The sequence below is a fragment of the Grampus griseus genome (genome assembly GCF_964374135.1).
Source record: "Grampus griseus genome assembly, chromosome: 12".
NCBI classification, from domain to species: Eukaryota; Metazoa; Chordata; class Mammalia; order Artiodactyla; family Delphinidae; genus Grampus; species Grampus griseus.
In genome coordinates, this window is record NC_139006.1 from 27982355 (window position 1) to 28000306 (window position 17952).

The 17952-nt window shown below is 39.4% G+C and overlaps 1 protein-coding gene across 5 annotated transcripts in view; it reads left to right on the plus strand.

Moving 5' to 3' along the window:
- Positions 1–17952, plus strand: part of SPIRE1 (spire type actin nucleation factor 1) — a 206210-nt gene that overhangs the window by 111258 nt on the left and 77000 nt on the right. For 3 of the 5 annotated variants that reach the window (XM_082668138.1, XM_082668139.1, XM_082668140.1), the window contains exon 4: positions 9194–9424. In XM_082668138.1, the coding sequence (XP_082524264.1) occupies positions 9299–9424 (126 nt within the window). In that variant the 5' untranslated portion in view covers positions 9194–9298. Of the gene's footprint in view, positions 1–9193; positions 9425–17952 lie in introns of those variants that run through there. The other 2 variants (XM_082668142.1, XM_082668141.1) reach the window with 2 other exon arrangements.

The following is a 17952-nucleotide window of genomic DNA, read 5'->3' on the forward strand; positions in this document are numbered from 1 at the left end:
TCACTTGTTCCATTTAACGTTAAGGTTTTATACTGCACTTCCTGCTCACTTTAATGAATGTTAGAGGTGCCACTGTGACAGGACATGACTGATGATTTTCCAGCTGTTTGGAGACTGGTGACTCAGATTAGTATTTCAGATCTGACACTGCTCTTTCTCTTGGATTTTCTTAACATTTCCACAAGTTTTGGAAAATGAGCTTCTAAAATTAGTATAAATAAGTATATATTTAGGCAAGCTGGTATGTCCAGGTACTATTATGTTTCAGTTATTTTTTGGATGGTCACCCTTTATCCCCAGCTCAAGACTGTGTGAAGAACTAGGTATATGTTTCTCTAGCAAAGGGCTAGAGGTTCCCTTAGTCCATGAAAGTGGTGAGTCACCTGGTGTACATGTCAGCCTAATAATGCCCAGCCTTGTTATGCTATGTTTCTAAGAGGTTGGGTTAAATATAGGACTGCCGCATGGCTCAGATTTAAATCAGAAGTGGTGAATAGGTTTGGGACATTTAAACCAGGTTGGGCATAGTTTATCCTTGAGCTAAGAGACCCTCCAAAACGTTTCAGAGCTGTTTGGGGCTGGGATGCCACCAGGTGGCATGGCTTCTGTCCATAAAATCTGTATCCAGCTGTCAACCATACATGTCCACTTCCATAATGGAAGGAATTTATATTTTGATTAATTCATTTATTAACTATTGAGTCTTTGCTCTTTATAAAATAATGTTAAGATATAAAGATGAATCATATAAGATTTTGCCATCAAGGAGCTTAGTCTTGTTGGGGGATTAAGATATATACATAATTAACCGTAATCCAAGTTTAAAAAGTGAAACGTAAGCACATAAGGGTGTAAGTGAATGTCATGGCTAGTCTGAAGAAAAAATTACTGTTTTCATCTAGGAAAAAAGGGTAGGTAGAGACTGTGATGTGATGGTAAAATCAGGGTTAACGAGTCTTCCATGGAGGAGATTGCTTTGAGTAGGGGGATGGAAAAATGAGTAGGATTTGGACATACAAAAATACAGGGGAAAAACCATGTAGAAAGTAGGAATGATGCTGAATACTAGCATAGGGACAAAGTGTAGAGCATTTAAAGGAAAGAATAAGAAATTAGTATATTCGGATAACAGCGCTCATGAGTGATAATAAAAGAAAATTAGGTTGAAAAGTTATAGCAAGATGAGAAAAATGTTATGAGTGGATTTGTCATTTAAGATCTACTCACCCACCCTGGGAATGTCTAGAAGACACATCTTTTACCATGATTGTGAGAAATAAATTTATGAGGGTCACCCTGGTACCCTTGAAGAGCTTTATGATCATCCTTCTTTGTAGGTTAGATCTTACAGAGGGGGGACTGCAGTCACTGAATTGGGAAACCTAAAGGCAATGGGAATAACTGGATCCTGCGGTGGTAGCACTTAGCCACACTCACAAGGCACGATGGGTGTGGTCACCATAATACACTGCAGAGTCAAAGCAGCATTTATTTACTTTTTTTTTTTTTTTTTTTTTGCGGTACGCGGGCCTCTCACTGTTGTGGCCTCTCCCGTTGCGGAGCACAGGCTCCGGACGCGCAGCCTCAGCAGCCATGGCTCACGGGCCCAGCCGCTCCGCGGCATGTGGGATCTTCCCGGACCAGGGCTCGAACCCGTGTCCCCTGCATTGGCAGGCAGATTCTTAACCACTGTGCCACAAGGGAAGCCCTATTTACTTATTTTTTAAAGCAGCATTTAGAATACTCTGACTCCCAGAGACCTATGGCATTAGCTACTTGATCATGGTGTTCTTAGACGTGACATAGATAGGAAGGAAGCCCACTAAATTCTCACTTGATAGGTATAAACAGAAAAGTTCTAGGTTAAGTGAACAGAAGTCTAACTTTTGAATCATAAAAACTGAGAGTCATGGCTTCTCAATCAATTCCCAGACTTGAGCCGTTTACAAGCCCAGAATCCTTTGAATGAAGGAGAGTCGAGGTCCCCTTGGGGAGAGGACCCCAATATGCTGCCAGATATTTACATTGTTCATCTTTCTCCCAGCCTTCCCCAAAGGGACCTACAGCCTTTTACCAGGGTAACTGAGCATTGGAGAAGAGGAAACAAGCAGACCTTTTGGGGACTACTGGACACTGGCTCTGAACTGACACTGATTCTAGGAGACTCAAAATGTGACCTCAGTATAGCAGTTAGAACAGTGCTTATGGAGGTCGGATGATCACTAGAGTTTTAGTTCAGATCTGTCTCACAGTGAGGCCAGTGCGCTCCTGAACCCATCCTGAATCTGGTTATTTCCCCAGTCATCTCTTCAGTTCTCGTGTGCATAGACATCCTCACAGGTCTGGTTTCCCTGACCTGTGAAGTAAGGTCTGGTATGTGGGGAAGACCAAGTAGAAGCCAGCAGAGTGGCCTCTACCTAGGAAAGTAGTACATCAAAAGCAACAACGCCGCATTCCTGGAGGGACTGCGGAGATTAGTGTTACCATCCAGGACTTGAAAGATGCAGGCCTGCTGACTCCCACCACAGCTTCATTCAACCTGCCTATTTGGCTTGTGCAGAAGAGAGATGGATCTTGGAGAATGACATTAGATTATTTTAAGTTTAACCAGGTGGTGGCTCCAGTTGCAGCTGCTGTACCAGATGTGGCTTCATTGCTTGGGCAACTTACACATCCCCTGGCACCTAGTATACAGCTATTGACCTGACAAATACCTTTCTCGCCGTACCTGTCAGTAAAGACCACTAGAAGCAGTTTGCTTTCATCTGGCAAGGCCAGCACTGCACCTTCACTGACCTACCTCAGGGGTGTATCAGCTCTCCAGCCCTGTGTCATAATTTAGTTCACAGGGGTCCTGATTGCCTTTCTCTTCCACAAGATACCACACTGGCCCATTATTCCTGACATTATGCTGATTGGATCTAGTGAGTGAGAAGTAGCACCTATGCCAAACTTACTGGCAAGACATTTGTGTGTCAGAGGGTGGGAAATAAATCTGACAAAAATTCAGGGACCGTCTGCCTCAGTGGAATTTCTAGGGGTCCAGTGGTGTGGGGCATGTCAAGATAACCCTTCCAAGGCCCCTCCTGCAACCAAAAAAGAGGCACAATGCCTGGTGGCCTCTTTGGACTTTGAAGGCAACATATTCCTCACTTGAGTGCTACTCCAGCCCATTTACCAAGTGACACAGAAAACTGCTAGTTTTAAGTGGAGTCGTTGCCCCACAACACACACTATCTTCTCTGTTTCAGTCCCTGCCTGTGGCCTCATGGGGCGTTGCCCACAGTCAGTTGACTGAGGAAGAGAAAACTCAGGCCAGATAGACAGATGGTTCTGCCTGGCCTGCAGGCACCAGCTGCAGCACTGCCGCCCGTCTCTGGGACACCCTCAAAGGACAGCGGTGAGCAGAAGCCCTCCTGGTGGGCAGAACTTCCAGCAGTGCACCTGGTTGTTCCTTGAAAGAGAAATGGTCAGAGGCACAACTGTACACTGAGCCCTGGGCTGTGACTTGATGGTCAGGAACTTGGAAGGAACATGACTGGAAAGTTGGTGACAAGGAAATTTGGGGAGAGGTGTGTGCATAGACCTCCCTGAATGGGCAAAAAACATGAAGATATGTGTGTCCCATGTGAATGCTCACCAAAGAGTGACCTCAGCAGAGGAGGATTTTAATATTCAAGTGGATAGGATGACCCGTTGTATGGACACCACCCAGCCACCCCTGTCATCACCCAGTGGACTCATGAACGTGGCTACAGGGGCAGGGGTGGGGGTTACACATGGATTTCCACTCACCCAAGGCTCACCTGGCTATGGCCACCACTGAGTGCCCAGTCTGAAGCAGCAGACACCAGCACTGAGTCCCCAGTATGGCATCATTCCCCAGGTGACCAGCCAGCTACCTGGTGGCAGGTTGATTACGTTGGACCACTTCCATCATGGAAGGGGCAGTATTCTGTCCTTCCTGGAAGACACATTTACTCTGGGTATGGACTTACCTTCCCTCATGCAGTGCTTCTTCCAAAACTCCCATCCATGGACTTACAGATTGCCATCATGGAGTCCACACAGCATTGCTTCTGATCAAGGAACTCTCTTCACAGCAAATGAAGTATGGCAGTGGGCGCCTGCCCATGGAATTCACTGGTCTTACTCTGTTCCCCACGGTCCTGAAGCAGCAGTCGTGATAGAATGGTGGAATGGCCTTTTGAAAGACTCTGTTACAGTGACAGCTAGGTGGCTGTCCCTTGCAGGGCTGGGGCAGGGTTCTCCAATATATGGTGCTGTTTTTCTCAAAGTCAGGAATCAAGGGGTAGAAATGGGAGGGCCACCACTCACCATTGCCCCTAGTGACCCACAGCGACATTTTTGCTTCCTGTTCCTGCTCTGCCTCTGCTCTGCTGGCCTGAAGGTCCTAATTCCATCAGGAGACACAACAATGAGTCCATTGAATTGGAAGTTAAGACTGCTTCTCATCCACTTCAGGTTCCTCATTCTTGTGAATCAGCAGGCAAAGAAGGAGTTACTGTGCTGTCTGGGGTGACTGGGCCTGATTCCCAAGGCGAGATTGGGCTGCTCCTCCTCAGTGGAGCTAAGGAAGAGTATGTCTGGAATACAGGAGAGCCCTTAAGCTATCTCTTAGAATTACCATGCCCTGTGATTAAAACCAGGGGAGGACCACAACCCAATCCAGGCAGGACTGCTAATGGCAGGAATGAAGGTTTATGTCACACCACCAAGGAAAGAACTACGACCAGCTGAGGTGCTTACTAAAGGCAAAGGGAATGTGGAATGGATACTGGAAGAAGGTGGTTATAAATACCATCTATGACCACATGACCAGTTACAGACCCGAGGACTGCAATTGTCATGAGTATTTCCTCCTTATTTCGTTTGAGTATGTATGTATGTGTATCTCAAGTATCTCTGTTTTCTTCCCTCTCTGATCCCTTTATTATGTAACATAAGATGTATTGATTTTATACATAATACTTAGGTTTTACATTTAAAGTTGTGGGATATCAAAGGAGAAGAGTAAAAATCACTCAAGGAGTTTGATCCTCTTGTGAAGGTGTTAGTGATTTTTGGTTGTATGCGAGAGAGTTGTGTCATGTTAGGTGGAATTGTGACCTTGTTATTGTCTTCTTTTGGTGATGAAGGTTTAAGGAGACCTTTATGAGTGCCAAGTTGACAAGGAATTAGTTTTATGTGTCAACTTGACTGAGTCATGGGCTGCCCAGATATTTGAACAAGCATTATTCTAGGTGTTTCCATGAAGGTGTTTTTGAATGAGATTAACATTTAAATCAGTAGACTGAGCAAAGCAGATTGTCCTTCCTAATGTGGATGGGCCTCATCCAATCTGTTGAAGGCCTGAATAGAACAAAAAGCTGACCTCCTGTTGAGTAAGAGAGAAAATTTTTCCTGATGGCTTTTGGACTGAAACATTGGCTTTTTTTCCTGCCTTTGGAGTCAAATTGAAATACTGGCTCTTCCTGGGTCTCAAGCTTGCTGGCCTTTGGACTGGGAACCATTCCATCGGCTCTCCTGGGTCTCCAGCCTCCTAACTCACCCTGCAGATTTGGGACTTATTGGTCTCCATGACTGCATGAGCCAATTCCTTATGGTAAATCACTTTCTGTATAAATATATACATCCTATTGGTTCTCTCTAGAGAGCCCTGACCTAATACACATTTGGTTAATCCTGACTGATATAGATTTAGTCACTGCTAGGTTAAATCGTTTGAAACCACTTTGGAAAGATTAATCCTGCATCACTGTATACGATGAATAGAAATGAAGGGATACTGGGGAAAGGAAGACCAGTTAAGCTCTTTCAGCTACCTAGGCAACAAGTTTCTCTGAGCTAGAAATATAAGTTAAGGAAACAGCAGAGCACATATCATATTTGTAGAACTGGAAATGGATAAAAGTACTTTGCAACAGACCGTGGAAGAGAGTAGAATGCGTGAACTCTGAGGAACTCCATCATTTATGCAGCTGCAGGAGAAGGTACCTACAGGCAGACTGAGGAGGAGGAGCTGTTGAGTTGAGAGGAAATCAGAAGTCCAGAGTCTTAGAACAGAAGACTGTTGTCAGTTGTGTCTGATACCACTGAACAGCCATTTGGGATGAGGACAGAGTTGTTCAATAGTTTTGGCATATAGAGATTGTTTGTGATTTTACCTGTGGTTTCAGGGGCTTCAAAAGATTAGATGCCAGACTGGAATGGCTTAAACAGTGAATAGAAGGAGAGAAAAGAGAGACAGAATATGTAAGACGGCCCCTCATGAGAAGCTTTGCTGGGAAAGGGAGCACAGAAACGGGATTGTGGCTGTAGGGGCATGCTCTGGAGGGAGAGTGGGATTGACCTTTGATAGGAAGAGAGACACTTCCTCCACTGTGAAAGGAAGGAAGGACAAAGTAAGTGTAGATGCCTATCATATGCGTTTGAAGGTGGGAAAATGAGTGCATTTTCATGTAGGGACTTTCACTTTGCAGTGGAGTATGAAGGAGAGTTATCAGCTGAGACCCAGAGAGGCAGAAGGGGTGTTGGAGGTCTGCAGAGTTGAGGAACAGATGGCCCCTTGAGGGAAAGTCCTGAGTGGGGATGGGGATGAAGCTTTCTGGGCAGCTCTGGGGTCTTTGCTGAGGTCGGAAGCCATCATTGGTGTTGGTATTTACTGTGGATTCTTTTTTTCAGCTCGGGTAGGGGTGGGGTAGGGATATAGATGACTAGATTCATCCAAGCACGTAAGACTCTCAGTTACACGTAACTTCTATGCGAGAATAATTGCATTAAGACCTTCTCGGCCTTGGGACTTCCACGGTGGTCCAGTGGCTAAGACTCTGCACTCCCAATGCAGGGGGCCTAGGTTCGATACCTGGTCAGGGAACTAGATCCCACATGCTGCAACTATGAGTTAGCATGCCACAACTGAAAGATCCCGTGTGCCGCAACTAAATATCCCACACGTGGCAACAAATATCCCATGTGCTGCAACTGAGACCTAGCGTAGTCAAATAAATAAGTAAGTAAGTAAATCCTTCTCAGCCTTAAAAAGAATGTACTGAACATAATTTAACTTTTCTTGATGTCTAAGGTTTTCATTATATTAGCTGTGATGCTCTGATTGTTAAAGTGATTGCTCTAGGTTCGAGTTGACGGGTGTTTGTTACACATACATCACAATGCCCGGTTCTGCTGACATTGAACTGAAAGGTAAAATCCCTGCCCTAAGTAGTACCTGTCTGTGGTGAGAGTGTCCCTGGCTGTGTGGACCTTCTGCCAGGGAAACACAGAACAGGTGACCTCTCCAGGACAGATGGGTGGATGGGGGTGGGGTGTCGAGGGAGGTTTGGTCCCCAGAAGAGGTGACGAAAGTAGTCAGCTGACTTGGAACTCAGAAGATCCATTGTCACACAAAACAACTTTGAAAATAGTGGTTAGAGTTCCAGTCAGACCATTAAAAACTAATGAAAAGGGGCTTCCCTGGTGGCGCAGTCATTGACAGTCCACCTGCCGATGCAGGGGACGCGGGTTCGTGCCCCGGTCCGGGAAGATCCCACATGCCGCGGAGCGGCTCCGCCCGTGAGCCATGGCCGCTGACCCTGTGCATCCGGAGCCTGTGCTCCACAACGGGAGAGGCCACAGCAGTGAGAGGCCCGCGCAAAAAAAACAAAAACAAAAAGCTAATGAAAATATTACATATTTTCAATGAGAAATATTACAAAAAAACAACCCAGTATTATTTAAAAATTAAAAGCTGAGAATTTATAAGCCTTTTATTCATTTTGAAATTTGTGTTGAGAAAATATTATTTCACTTGATAAGGTAGATTTCAGATTTTGTGGAGATTTTTTGAGTGAATGCTTGAGTGCTTTTAAGGGCTGTAACATATGCTGACAGTGACTCCATGTATTTAACTCATCGTCAAAACTTCTGTCTTTTCCTTTTCTTTGGTACCAAATAAACAACTTAAAAAAAACCCAACAACACAGCACTGACTATGGCTACAAATGGAATAAAGGGAAGGAAAGATGTATGCATGTCTGTATATTAACTGGATAAACATTGGAAAAGGGTGAGCTGGAGGCAGATAACATTTATTCAGTGCGCGTTAAAAGTCACATACTAAGTACTTCCACATGTAGCAAATGCATTTAGTCTTAACAAAACCCCATGAGATGTAGGTATCATTGATACCTATTTTACAGATAAGAAAATAAATAATTTAACTAAAATAAATAATTTGCCCAGAGTCAAATGGTTAGTGGTAAAAGTGGCAAACTCTTACATCTTTGGCTTTATTTCCTGTGTTCTTCCCTCCAAAATAGCTAAGGTAAAATGAGCTGTTGGCATTGTAAAATTTTTTTTAAAAGGGTTATTTATCTGTGATTTTTCTGAGCAGAAAAGAAGGTAGTGTTGCGGAATAAAGCAGAATTCCTTGTCTTGGCCAAAGCCAAAGCATTTGTCAGGGTGATAGTAGACAGGGATGTATATTCAGTGTTCATAAATCAGGTTCGTATTTCTTGGGAGATAGTAGTGGTGGAGGTGAGTGGCAGGGAGGATTATCTGTGCACTACACTGAAAGTTCAGAGTTTGAGTCTCTCACTTGTTTGCATCATATGAGGGATACGTGTTTCTAATAATTGAATGGAACTCAATGAGCAGTACGTATATGGCTATTAATAGATTTTGTTGTTGTTTAAGCTTACGTTAGCTGCTACCAATCATTGATTTTTCAGTCTCAGATCCTTGGTATGTCTATGAAATCCCTAATTAGATAAGCATTGCCATAACAGTTCTGAATGGATATGATCTTTGATAACTCTGTCCGTACTCAATAATATCTTTTGGAAATGTGGAAAATCAACCTGGTTGGTATTGTTGGTATTTTATATAAGTGGAGAATACAGATTTTAGTGTATGATATAAATCTAAGAAACATGAAAAGGGTTTGTGTATGCGTTATATACTAGTTTGAAGAAATCACACAAAAATTTCCATCTGAGATTTTTTTAAAAGCATAGTTGAGACTTTTAAATATCTCTTCAAATTTAATTTGTCATGTTTCTGAAATGGAATAAATCAGACCTAGCTTATCTCATACTAAATATTTTATGACTTACAGTTAGTTCTATAAAAATGTTTAGTCGTCTCTATTAACCACCTTCCTTAATGTTCCTAGGTTATTGAATCTTTGGGAATTATTATTTATAAGGCACTGGACTATGGCTTGAAGGAGAATGAAGAAAGGGAATTAAGCCCTCCCCTGGAGCAGCTCATCGATCGCATGGCCAACACGGTAGAGGCTGATGGCAGCAATGATGAAGGCTATGAGGCTGCCGATGAAGGTCTGGAGGAGGAAGATGAGAAGAGAAAAATCTCAGCAATCCGGTCCTACAGAGATGTCATGAAGGTAAAGTTTACAATTACCTCTTTCTTTGAAGAGTTGTTATTTCACTTTAAAAAACTGAATGGTGATTTAGCATTTGATAATAGTTCTTAGACTTTCAGCTATAAGTGAAATGTGTTCTAATTTCATTCTTTTACATGTAGCTGTCCAGTTTTCCCAGCACCATCTATTGAAGAGACTGTCTTTTCTCCATCATATATCCTTACCTCCCTTATCGTAGATTAGTTGACCATAGGTGCGTGGGTTTATCTCTGGGCTTTCTATCCTGTTCCACTGATCTATATTTCTGTTTTTGTGCCAGTACCATACTGTTTTGATTATTGTAGTTTTGTAGTATAGTCTGAAGTCAGGGAGCCTGATTCATCCAGCTCTGTTTTTCTTTCTCAAGATTGTTTTGGCTATTCAGGGTCTTTTGTGTTTCCATTACAAATTTAAAATTTTTTTGTTCTACTTCTGTGAAAAATGCCATTGGTAATTTGATAGGGATTTCATTGAATCTGTAGATTAGAACACTCTCTAACACCATGCACAAAAATAAACTCGAAATGGATTAAAGACCTAAATGTTAGTCCGGATACTATAAAACTTTTAGAGGAAAACATAGGCAGAACACTCTCTGACATAAATCGCAGCAATATCGTTTTTGATCCACCTCCTAGTGTAATGAAAATAAGAACAAAAATAAACAAGTGGTACCTAATTAAACTTAAAAACTTTTGCATAGCAAAGGAAATCATAAACAAAATGAAAAGACAACCCACAGAATGGGAGAAAATATTTGCAAATGAAGCAACCAACAGGGGATTAATTTCCAAAATATACAAACAGCTCATGCAGCTCTATATCAAAAAAACAAATAACCCAATCAAAAAATGGGCAGAAGATCTAAATAGACATTTCTCCAAAGAAGATAGACAGATGTCCAAAAAGCACATGAAAAATGTGCTCAACATCACTAATTATTAGAGAAATGTAAATCAAAACTATAATGAAGTATCATCTCACACTGGTCAGAATAGCCATCATCAAAAAATCTACAAACAATAAATGCTAGAGAGGGTGTGGAGAAAAGGGAACCCTTCTACACTGTTGCTGGGAATGTAAATTGGTATAGCCACTATGGAGAATAGTGTGGAGGTTCCTTAAAAAACTAAAAATAGAGTTACCATATGATCCAGCAGTCCCACTCCTGGGCATATATCTGAAAAAAACCCATAATTCAAAAAGATACTTGCACTCCAGTGTTCACTGCAGCATTATTTACAGTAGCCAAGACATGGAAGCAACCTAAATGTTCATCGACAGATGAATGGATAAAGAAGATGCGGTGTATATATACAGTGGAACGTTACTCATCCATAAAAAGAATGAAATAATGCCATTTGCAACAACATGGATGGACCTAGAGATTAACATACTAAGTGAAGTAAGTCATAGAAAAGACAAATATTATATGATATCACTTATATGTGGAATCTAATTAAAAAATGATGCAAATGAAAAAAAATAAATGAAGTGAATAAGGAACTAAAAATACTCGATTCTGTGATAAATGAAGAGTAAAAAGTTTTCCATTAAGAAACAAAACTGGGACTTCCCTGGTGTGGCAGCGGTTAAGAATCCACCTGCCAATGCGGGGGACACGGGTTCGAGCCCTGGCCCGGGAAGATCCCACATGCCGCGGAGCAGCTAAGCCCGCGAGCCACAACTACTGAAGCCTGAGCGCCTAGAGCCTGTGCTCTGCAACAAGAGAAGCCACCGCAACGAGAAGCCCGCGCACTACAACGAAGAATAGCCCCCGCTCACCGCAACTAGAGAAAGCCCGTGCACAGCAACGAAGACCCAACACAGCCATAAATTTAAAAATAAATAAATAAATTTATATAAAAAAAAGAAGGAAACAAAACTGTGTATACCTCTGAAACTGAGCTAACAGTTTTTGGTAGTGGTTTAGTGGGTATTTGTGGGGGAGAACAGGGCATGGTGAAGGAGGAGGGGACGCCCACCCAACCAACCATGTCAGTTGGTTAACCCTGGCACCAGTCAAATGACAGATGTCATGGCCAGATTGCTCTTGTATAGTACAGATTTGGAAGATGAGACCTGGAGAGTTATTGGAATCTTACAGTTCTACTCAATGACATTCAGTATGTTAACTTATAAAACAAAGATTCTTGGACATTCATCAGTTTGAACTGATAACTGTTACACTGCTTTACTGTTTTTTAAATTTGAGCTACTATGTCTGCCCTCCTGCCTATGTTATTTCTATCATAATATGAAAAATAAACAATTAAAATGCTTTTTTAGAAAGGTTTTATAGATTGGAGGAAAACTAAGTTTACCAATTCCATTCTTAGGAATTTTATTGGAGAATATCATATACTCACCCCTTGTTTCTTAGTTTCTATGTTAACCAAAACTGATCAGTAAAAATTTCCACATCTGTAACAATATGTTCTGAACATTTCTTTTAGCTACCTGAGAAGAAAAATAATTGCTGAAACATTTGACAAGTAAACTGAATTTTATATATCATAAAACCCATTATTCATGGCCAAATAGTGACACATAGGAGTTTGTGATTTGCTCAGTGGGTTGAAATCTTCAATTAGTAAATTGGCTCCTGTTTACATTGTTGGAAGAGAAGACAAGAATTAACTGAAGAAATATATGCTTTCTACTTGTTGAAAGTGGAAATGTGAAACTAAGTTTGAATAATATAAATAATAGAATGTTTAGGAACTTGGAGACAATTTGTTTTTAATTCTTAGTGAGCAAGACCTTTTTATTGTGTAACTTTTCCCCCCCGAACAGTTGTTTATTCCTTCCAGTCTTTCAATTTGGTATATGGTGTGTTACACTTGAAAATTACTTTCACGTCCATTGTTATCTGAGACTTATGGTAACACTGTGAGGTATTGGGTTGGCATTGTTAAACCCATTTTACAAATGAAAGAACTAAGGCTCAGAGAGGCGTGTGACTTGTCCAGCTTCTTTGAACTGAGTGAATGAGAGGAAGTTAAATTCAGAGGTTTATAGTCAGGTAGAACTTAGATTGGACCCCTGGTTTTGCCATTTTTGTACCAATTGTTTTACCCTGGATTATTTAATCCTATGATCCTTATTCTTATGTAAAGAGAGAATATCTGCCTGATTGAGTTTTGTGCAGATTAAATTAAATAACATAATTAATATAAAGTACCTACTATAGTGCTTGTCATGAATAAAAATTTAATAGCACTTACTATGTGCCAGGCATTTTTCTAGGTGCTAGGGATATACCAGTAACAACATACAATTGGTCCCTGTTTTTATGGTTCTTAATTGTAATGGAGAAAAACAGGATATAAACAAGTAAAGTATAAACACATATATCATTTTTTTCTGAGTCATTCCAAGGCTTTTTGCCACTGCATATAGGTCAGAATAAATTGCAGGCACAAATTTATGTCAGCGATAGAATGTGTTCTTCTCTTAAATTAAGAATATAACACCTAAAATATTTTTCTTTCAGATTGTTTGTTGAGAAACATATAGAACTAAGTGGAGCCTTTCAGGAAGTATTAAGAAAAGATCATTCTTAAAAATTATTTTCTTATATATAAATATATCCTAGAAAAGATTCCTTCGGTTAACATTAGTTGAAAAGAAAAGGGATTGTAGACGTGAAGTAAACAGTGGTGGTGATGGAGAGTGAAGTATGTAGGCAAGGAAGATTAAGGAGACCAGGGGCAGGATGATGGAAGAGGAGGACGTGAGACAGTGTGTGGAGAGGAAGAGTGAAAGGAGTGTTTGAGAAATGAATGAAGTTACTATGAGAATAGCACATGAGCAGATTCTTCATTTGAGATGAAATGTAAAAGTCTCAGCTTACTCATGCCTTCATTTACCTTCTCAGATATTTAGGAAGCATTTAGTTTGCCTTCCTTGTTCTGAGTGCTCTATCAGGTGCTTGGAGATGAACTTAATTGGGGTTAAATGAACCCCAGTGAGGTAAATATTATGGACCTGGTGTCTAGGACCATACTAGCCCATACACCTTGGTGTAAATTAGCAATCTGCTTTCCTTCTTCAGGATACTGTACTTCCATCTGTAAGAGAATCATAATAAATAAAAATTTGCAATGTCTGTTATGTGGAGGATGTCCTTCTAGAAGGGGTACCCTTACGAATAATCTGAACATATGAAAGTGGTGGGCCAGCACAGGTTCATGGGAGGCTTGTAGGGCACAGAGAGGGGCACTGAACTCAGCCTGGTGGATCCTGGTTCTCTTACACAATCCAGTCCCCCTAATTGTCAGGGAATGCAAATAAAGCAATACCATTTGCCATTCTTTTGAAAGCAAGAATTTACTTTTGTTGAAATTAGAAATTACGGTAAATTTTTTTGCTCAGTAATTGATAGCTGCAGTGTAAATTTACATAGCTCTTACATAAAATAATTTGACAGTATATTAAGAAGTCCAAAACTATTCACTATTTATAATAGAAGAATGCTAGAAATATCCCAGATGTCCATTAATAGGGAAATGGTGAACTAACTGTGGTACAGCCAACTAGTGGCGTACTATATCACTATCAAAAGGGCTGTGGAAAGATCTCCAGGATATATCATTTACATGAGAAAACAAGGTGTAGAAAATCATGTATAGTATGCCAGCATTTATCTAAGAAAATGTATGGATAAGAATATATATATTTTTTTTTTTAAAAAAAGAGGAAAGATAAACCAGAGTAGAAACCAGGACAGGCATTAAAGCTACACATCTATGAGTGTACTAGATTCTGTGGATTTGATTTAGAAACCATATAAATATTTTACATAATTATGAAACAAAACTGAATATGGAAATATAATCCCCTCAAATCCAAAGCAAACTGAGCCTAACTGTTACCGCATCAGAAATGTGACCACATAGACAGACCTGGAAAGCAACGATCACATAGTAGCAGTGAGCACAGCTGCCACCAGCTCATGGTCTCCGAATACCATTCCCTACTAAAAGAATTCCAGAATTCCTTAGAGAAATGGCTAATTCCAGATCTGGGAAGGAAATGTGTAAAATAGCGTGGAACATCTTGTCATACCAGAAAGCAAACAGACTATCCAGGATTACTAAGTTATGTAAAAAGGACTCAGAAGCCAACTCAAGGAGCCTCCCGCATTGGTCAGATGGAAGAATTTGATCATCAATAAGAATAGTAGCTGTGATGGATTAAAGCAGACCAAATATTCTGCATTCTCTGGACACATAAGTAATAATTAATAAAACCCTTTTGGTCACCTTTAGCGGTTGTTCAGTTGTTAACCAAGTTGTTAACCCACTTACTATTTTGACAGCTGGTGTATAGACAGAATCCATTCTGCCTTTTCCATAAGGACACCACCTCAGGGCAACAAAAGAGTTTTGGATGAATGTCTCTTTATAAAAGTATTCCAACTAATAAATGAAAGGGAAGTGATAGGGATTGCAAAATGGTAATATTCTGATTCTACAAAATAATAGCATTGTGGCATCACAAGAAACCAGCAGACTTTCTGTGCCTCCGATGGAAGTTTACAGCATCACCTGCAAAGTCTTCTTGCCAAATAAACAATCTGATCAAGCCTCTAGATCTAACTAATCTAACTACCAATTTATAGGAAGTTCAGGGGACATAGAAACATTTAAAATAACACCATAGGGATGCAATCAGCAAAATCAGATTGTGGGAAACTATAGCACAAATCACATAATTTCTTCAACAAGTAACTTACAAATTAAAAGGAAGGGGAGAGAGGAAAACATAGATTAAAAGAGACTTAATACATACCAATCGCAGTAGAATGAACCTTGATTAAAAGAAATAAATTATAAAACTGGGTATATATTTGAGATAATCAGGAAAATTTGACCTCTTACTCTATAGTTGATGATATTAGGAATTATTCATATTTTTAGATATGATAATAGTATTGTGGTTATATTTTTTAAAAAAGAACTCATCATTTAGTGATATATGCTGAAATATTTACATGTGAAATTCAGATATCTGGGATTTGCTGTAAAATAATCCTGGAGGGTGAGGCTTAAGTGGATGAGGATGTAGATGAAACAAGATTAGCCATGAACTGATAATTACTAAATTGGGTGATGGGTACACTGTAATTCATTATATTATTCACCTCGTTTTTTATATGTTTGAAATTTTTTCACATAGTAATACTACTATTAGGAATTTTTCAAAGAGGTCAATTTTTTTTTTTTTTTTTTTTTTGCTTTCTAGTCCCTGTGGACTTTTTTTAAAATTTTATTTTATTTATTTATCAAAGAGGGCAATTTTTAAAACTTAGATAGAACTGACATATAACATTATATTAGTTTCACTTGTACAATATGTATAATGATTCCCTATTTGTATAAATTGCAAAATGATCAGCACTGTAAGCCTAGTTAACATCCATCACCACACATAGTTACGAATTTTTTTTCTTGTGATGAGAACTTTTAAGCTCTACTCTTTTAGCAGCTTTCAAATATATAATACAGTATTGTTAACTATAGTCACCATGCTGTACATTACATCCCTAGGACTTACTTATTTTATAACTGGAAGTTTGTACCTTTTGACCACCTTCACCATTTCACCCACCCTGTACCCACAAGCCCCAACCACTGGCATCACCAGTCTGTTCTCGGTACAAAGAGATGTTTTTTAATACAAAATGTTACATAGATACATGAAGATGTGTATCACAGCATTATTTATACTGTTCTGAAACTGGAAATAAATGACTCACAAAGAAATGGTATATCAACTACATGGATTATCATATGGTCTTTAAATTATAATTATGTGGGTTATGAAGCAATATGGGAAATTTTTGTTTTAATAAATGGAAAAAAGACCACAAAATTCTGCGTGTACTGCTATGTGTATAAAGAAGAGACTGTGCTCAGGAATAAAGATGCAGACCTACTAGAGAATGGACTTGAGGATACGGGGAGGGGGAAGGGTAAGCTGGGACAAAGTGAGAGAGTGGCATGGACATATATACACTACCAAACGTAAAATAGATAGCTAGTGGGAAGCAGCCACATAGCACAGGGAGATCAGCTCGGTGCTTTGTGACCACCTAGAAGGGTGGGATAGGGAGGGTGGGAGGGAGGGAGATGCAAGAGGGAAGAGATATGGGGACATATGTATATGTATAACTGATTCACTTTGTTATAAAGCAGAAACTAACACACCGTTGTAAAGCAATTATACTCTAATAAAGATGTAAAAAAAAAAGAAATGGTAGGTGTTATGGTTTTCAATAAATCTATAATTTATAAAAAAAAAGAGACTGTGCTGATTTATGATTTACCATAAATGGTATTAATGGCATTGTGATTCAGGGGGAACCATATGGCTTCAGAAATTCCATTCCTCTTATTGTTTAGTATTTGTATAATAAATAAAATATTGTAAAATTTTAGTATGGCTATATTAAGTTATTGCCCATGAATAGTTTTATAAGTTATATTTCCAGTGTTAATTCATACTTTCAAAAAAATCTGGCATGTCTCTGTAAATACAAGAATATAGTTTACAAATAATAAGCCCTGCTTATAAAAAGCTAATATGTTTTTGGTTTGCCACATAATGTCAGAATTTACATGCTATTTTGAAAACTCATCAGGAGAGAAATTTAAGAAAAGGATAGTACTGTAGAGTGTGATTAAAAATAGAAAAAAATCCTATATTATTTAATTTTTTTTAAAGATTTTTTTTTTGATGTGGACCACTTTCTAAAGTCTTTATTGATTCCATCACAATATTGCTTCTGTTTTACGTTTTTTGGTTTTTTGGCCGCAAGGCATGTGGGATCCCTGGTCCCCGACCAGAGATCGAACCCACACCGCCTGCATTGGAAGGCAAAGTCCCAACCACTGGACCACCAGGGAAGTCCTTAATTTTATTATACCAAGCTAGATTAGTACAGTGCACAGTTTATCTTCATCTTCAAACTGCACATGTATTACAGACAGCTGAAGTGGAATGAGTCTGTTATTTTCATTTGTGTATAAATTTGGCCTAGGTTTAATGGAGTATATCCAAGGGAAGCCATAATGTTTGTTTGAGCTTGTCTGTTACTGAGTGAAGGTGTGTTAACATAGGTTAGTTGGGTGACCATAGTCCATCAGTCAAATTAGAGTGACTCCAAGGAACAAACTGCAGTTCTCTGTACTTCAAAATGTTTGTTCTCTAAGTTTTGAAATTTGCTGGAAACATGCTAATTTTCTCACTGGTTTAGGCAAAAATTTAGTAATTTATCCTAACTATATGATGCTGCATTTAATGAAGATGATCTTTGTTATTATCTTTGTTATTAATTTCTTATGACAAATGCATGATTATACTCACTAGGCAAAACATTTTAATTATGGTTTAAAATTATATTCTACTTAGATTTTTGCAAATAAAATTCTAAGCTTTGTGAACTGAATATTTTTTAAGACATTTGAATTTTAGCAGTTGAGAATAAATTATGGGGAAATTTG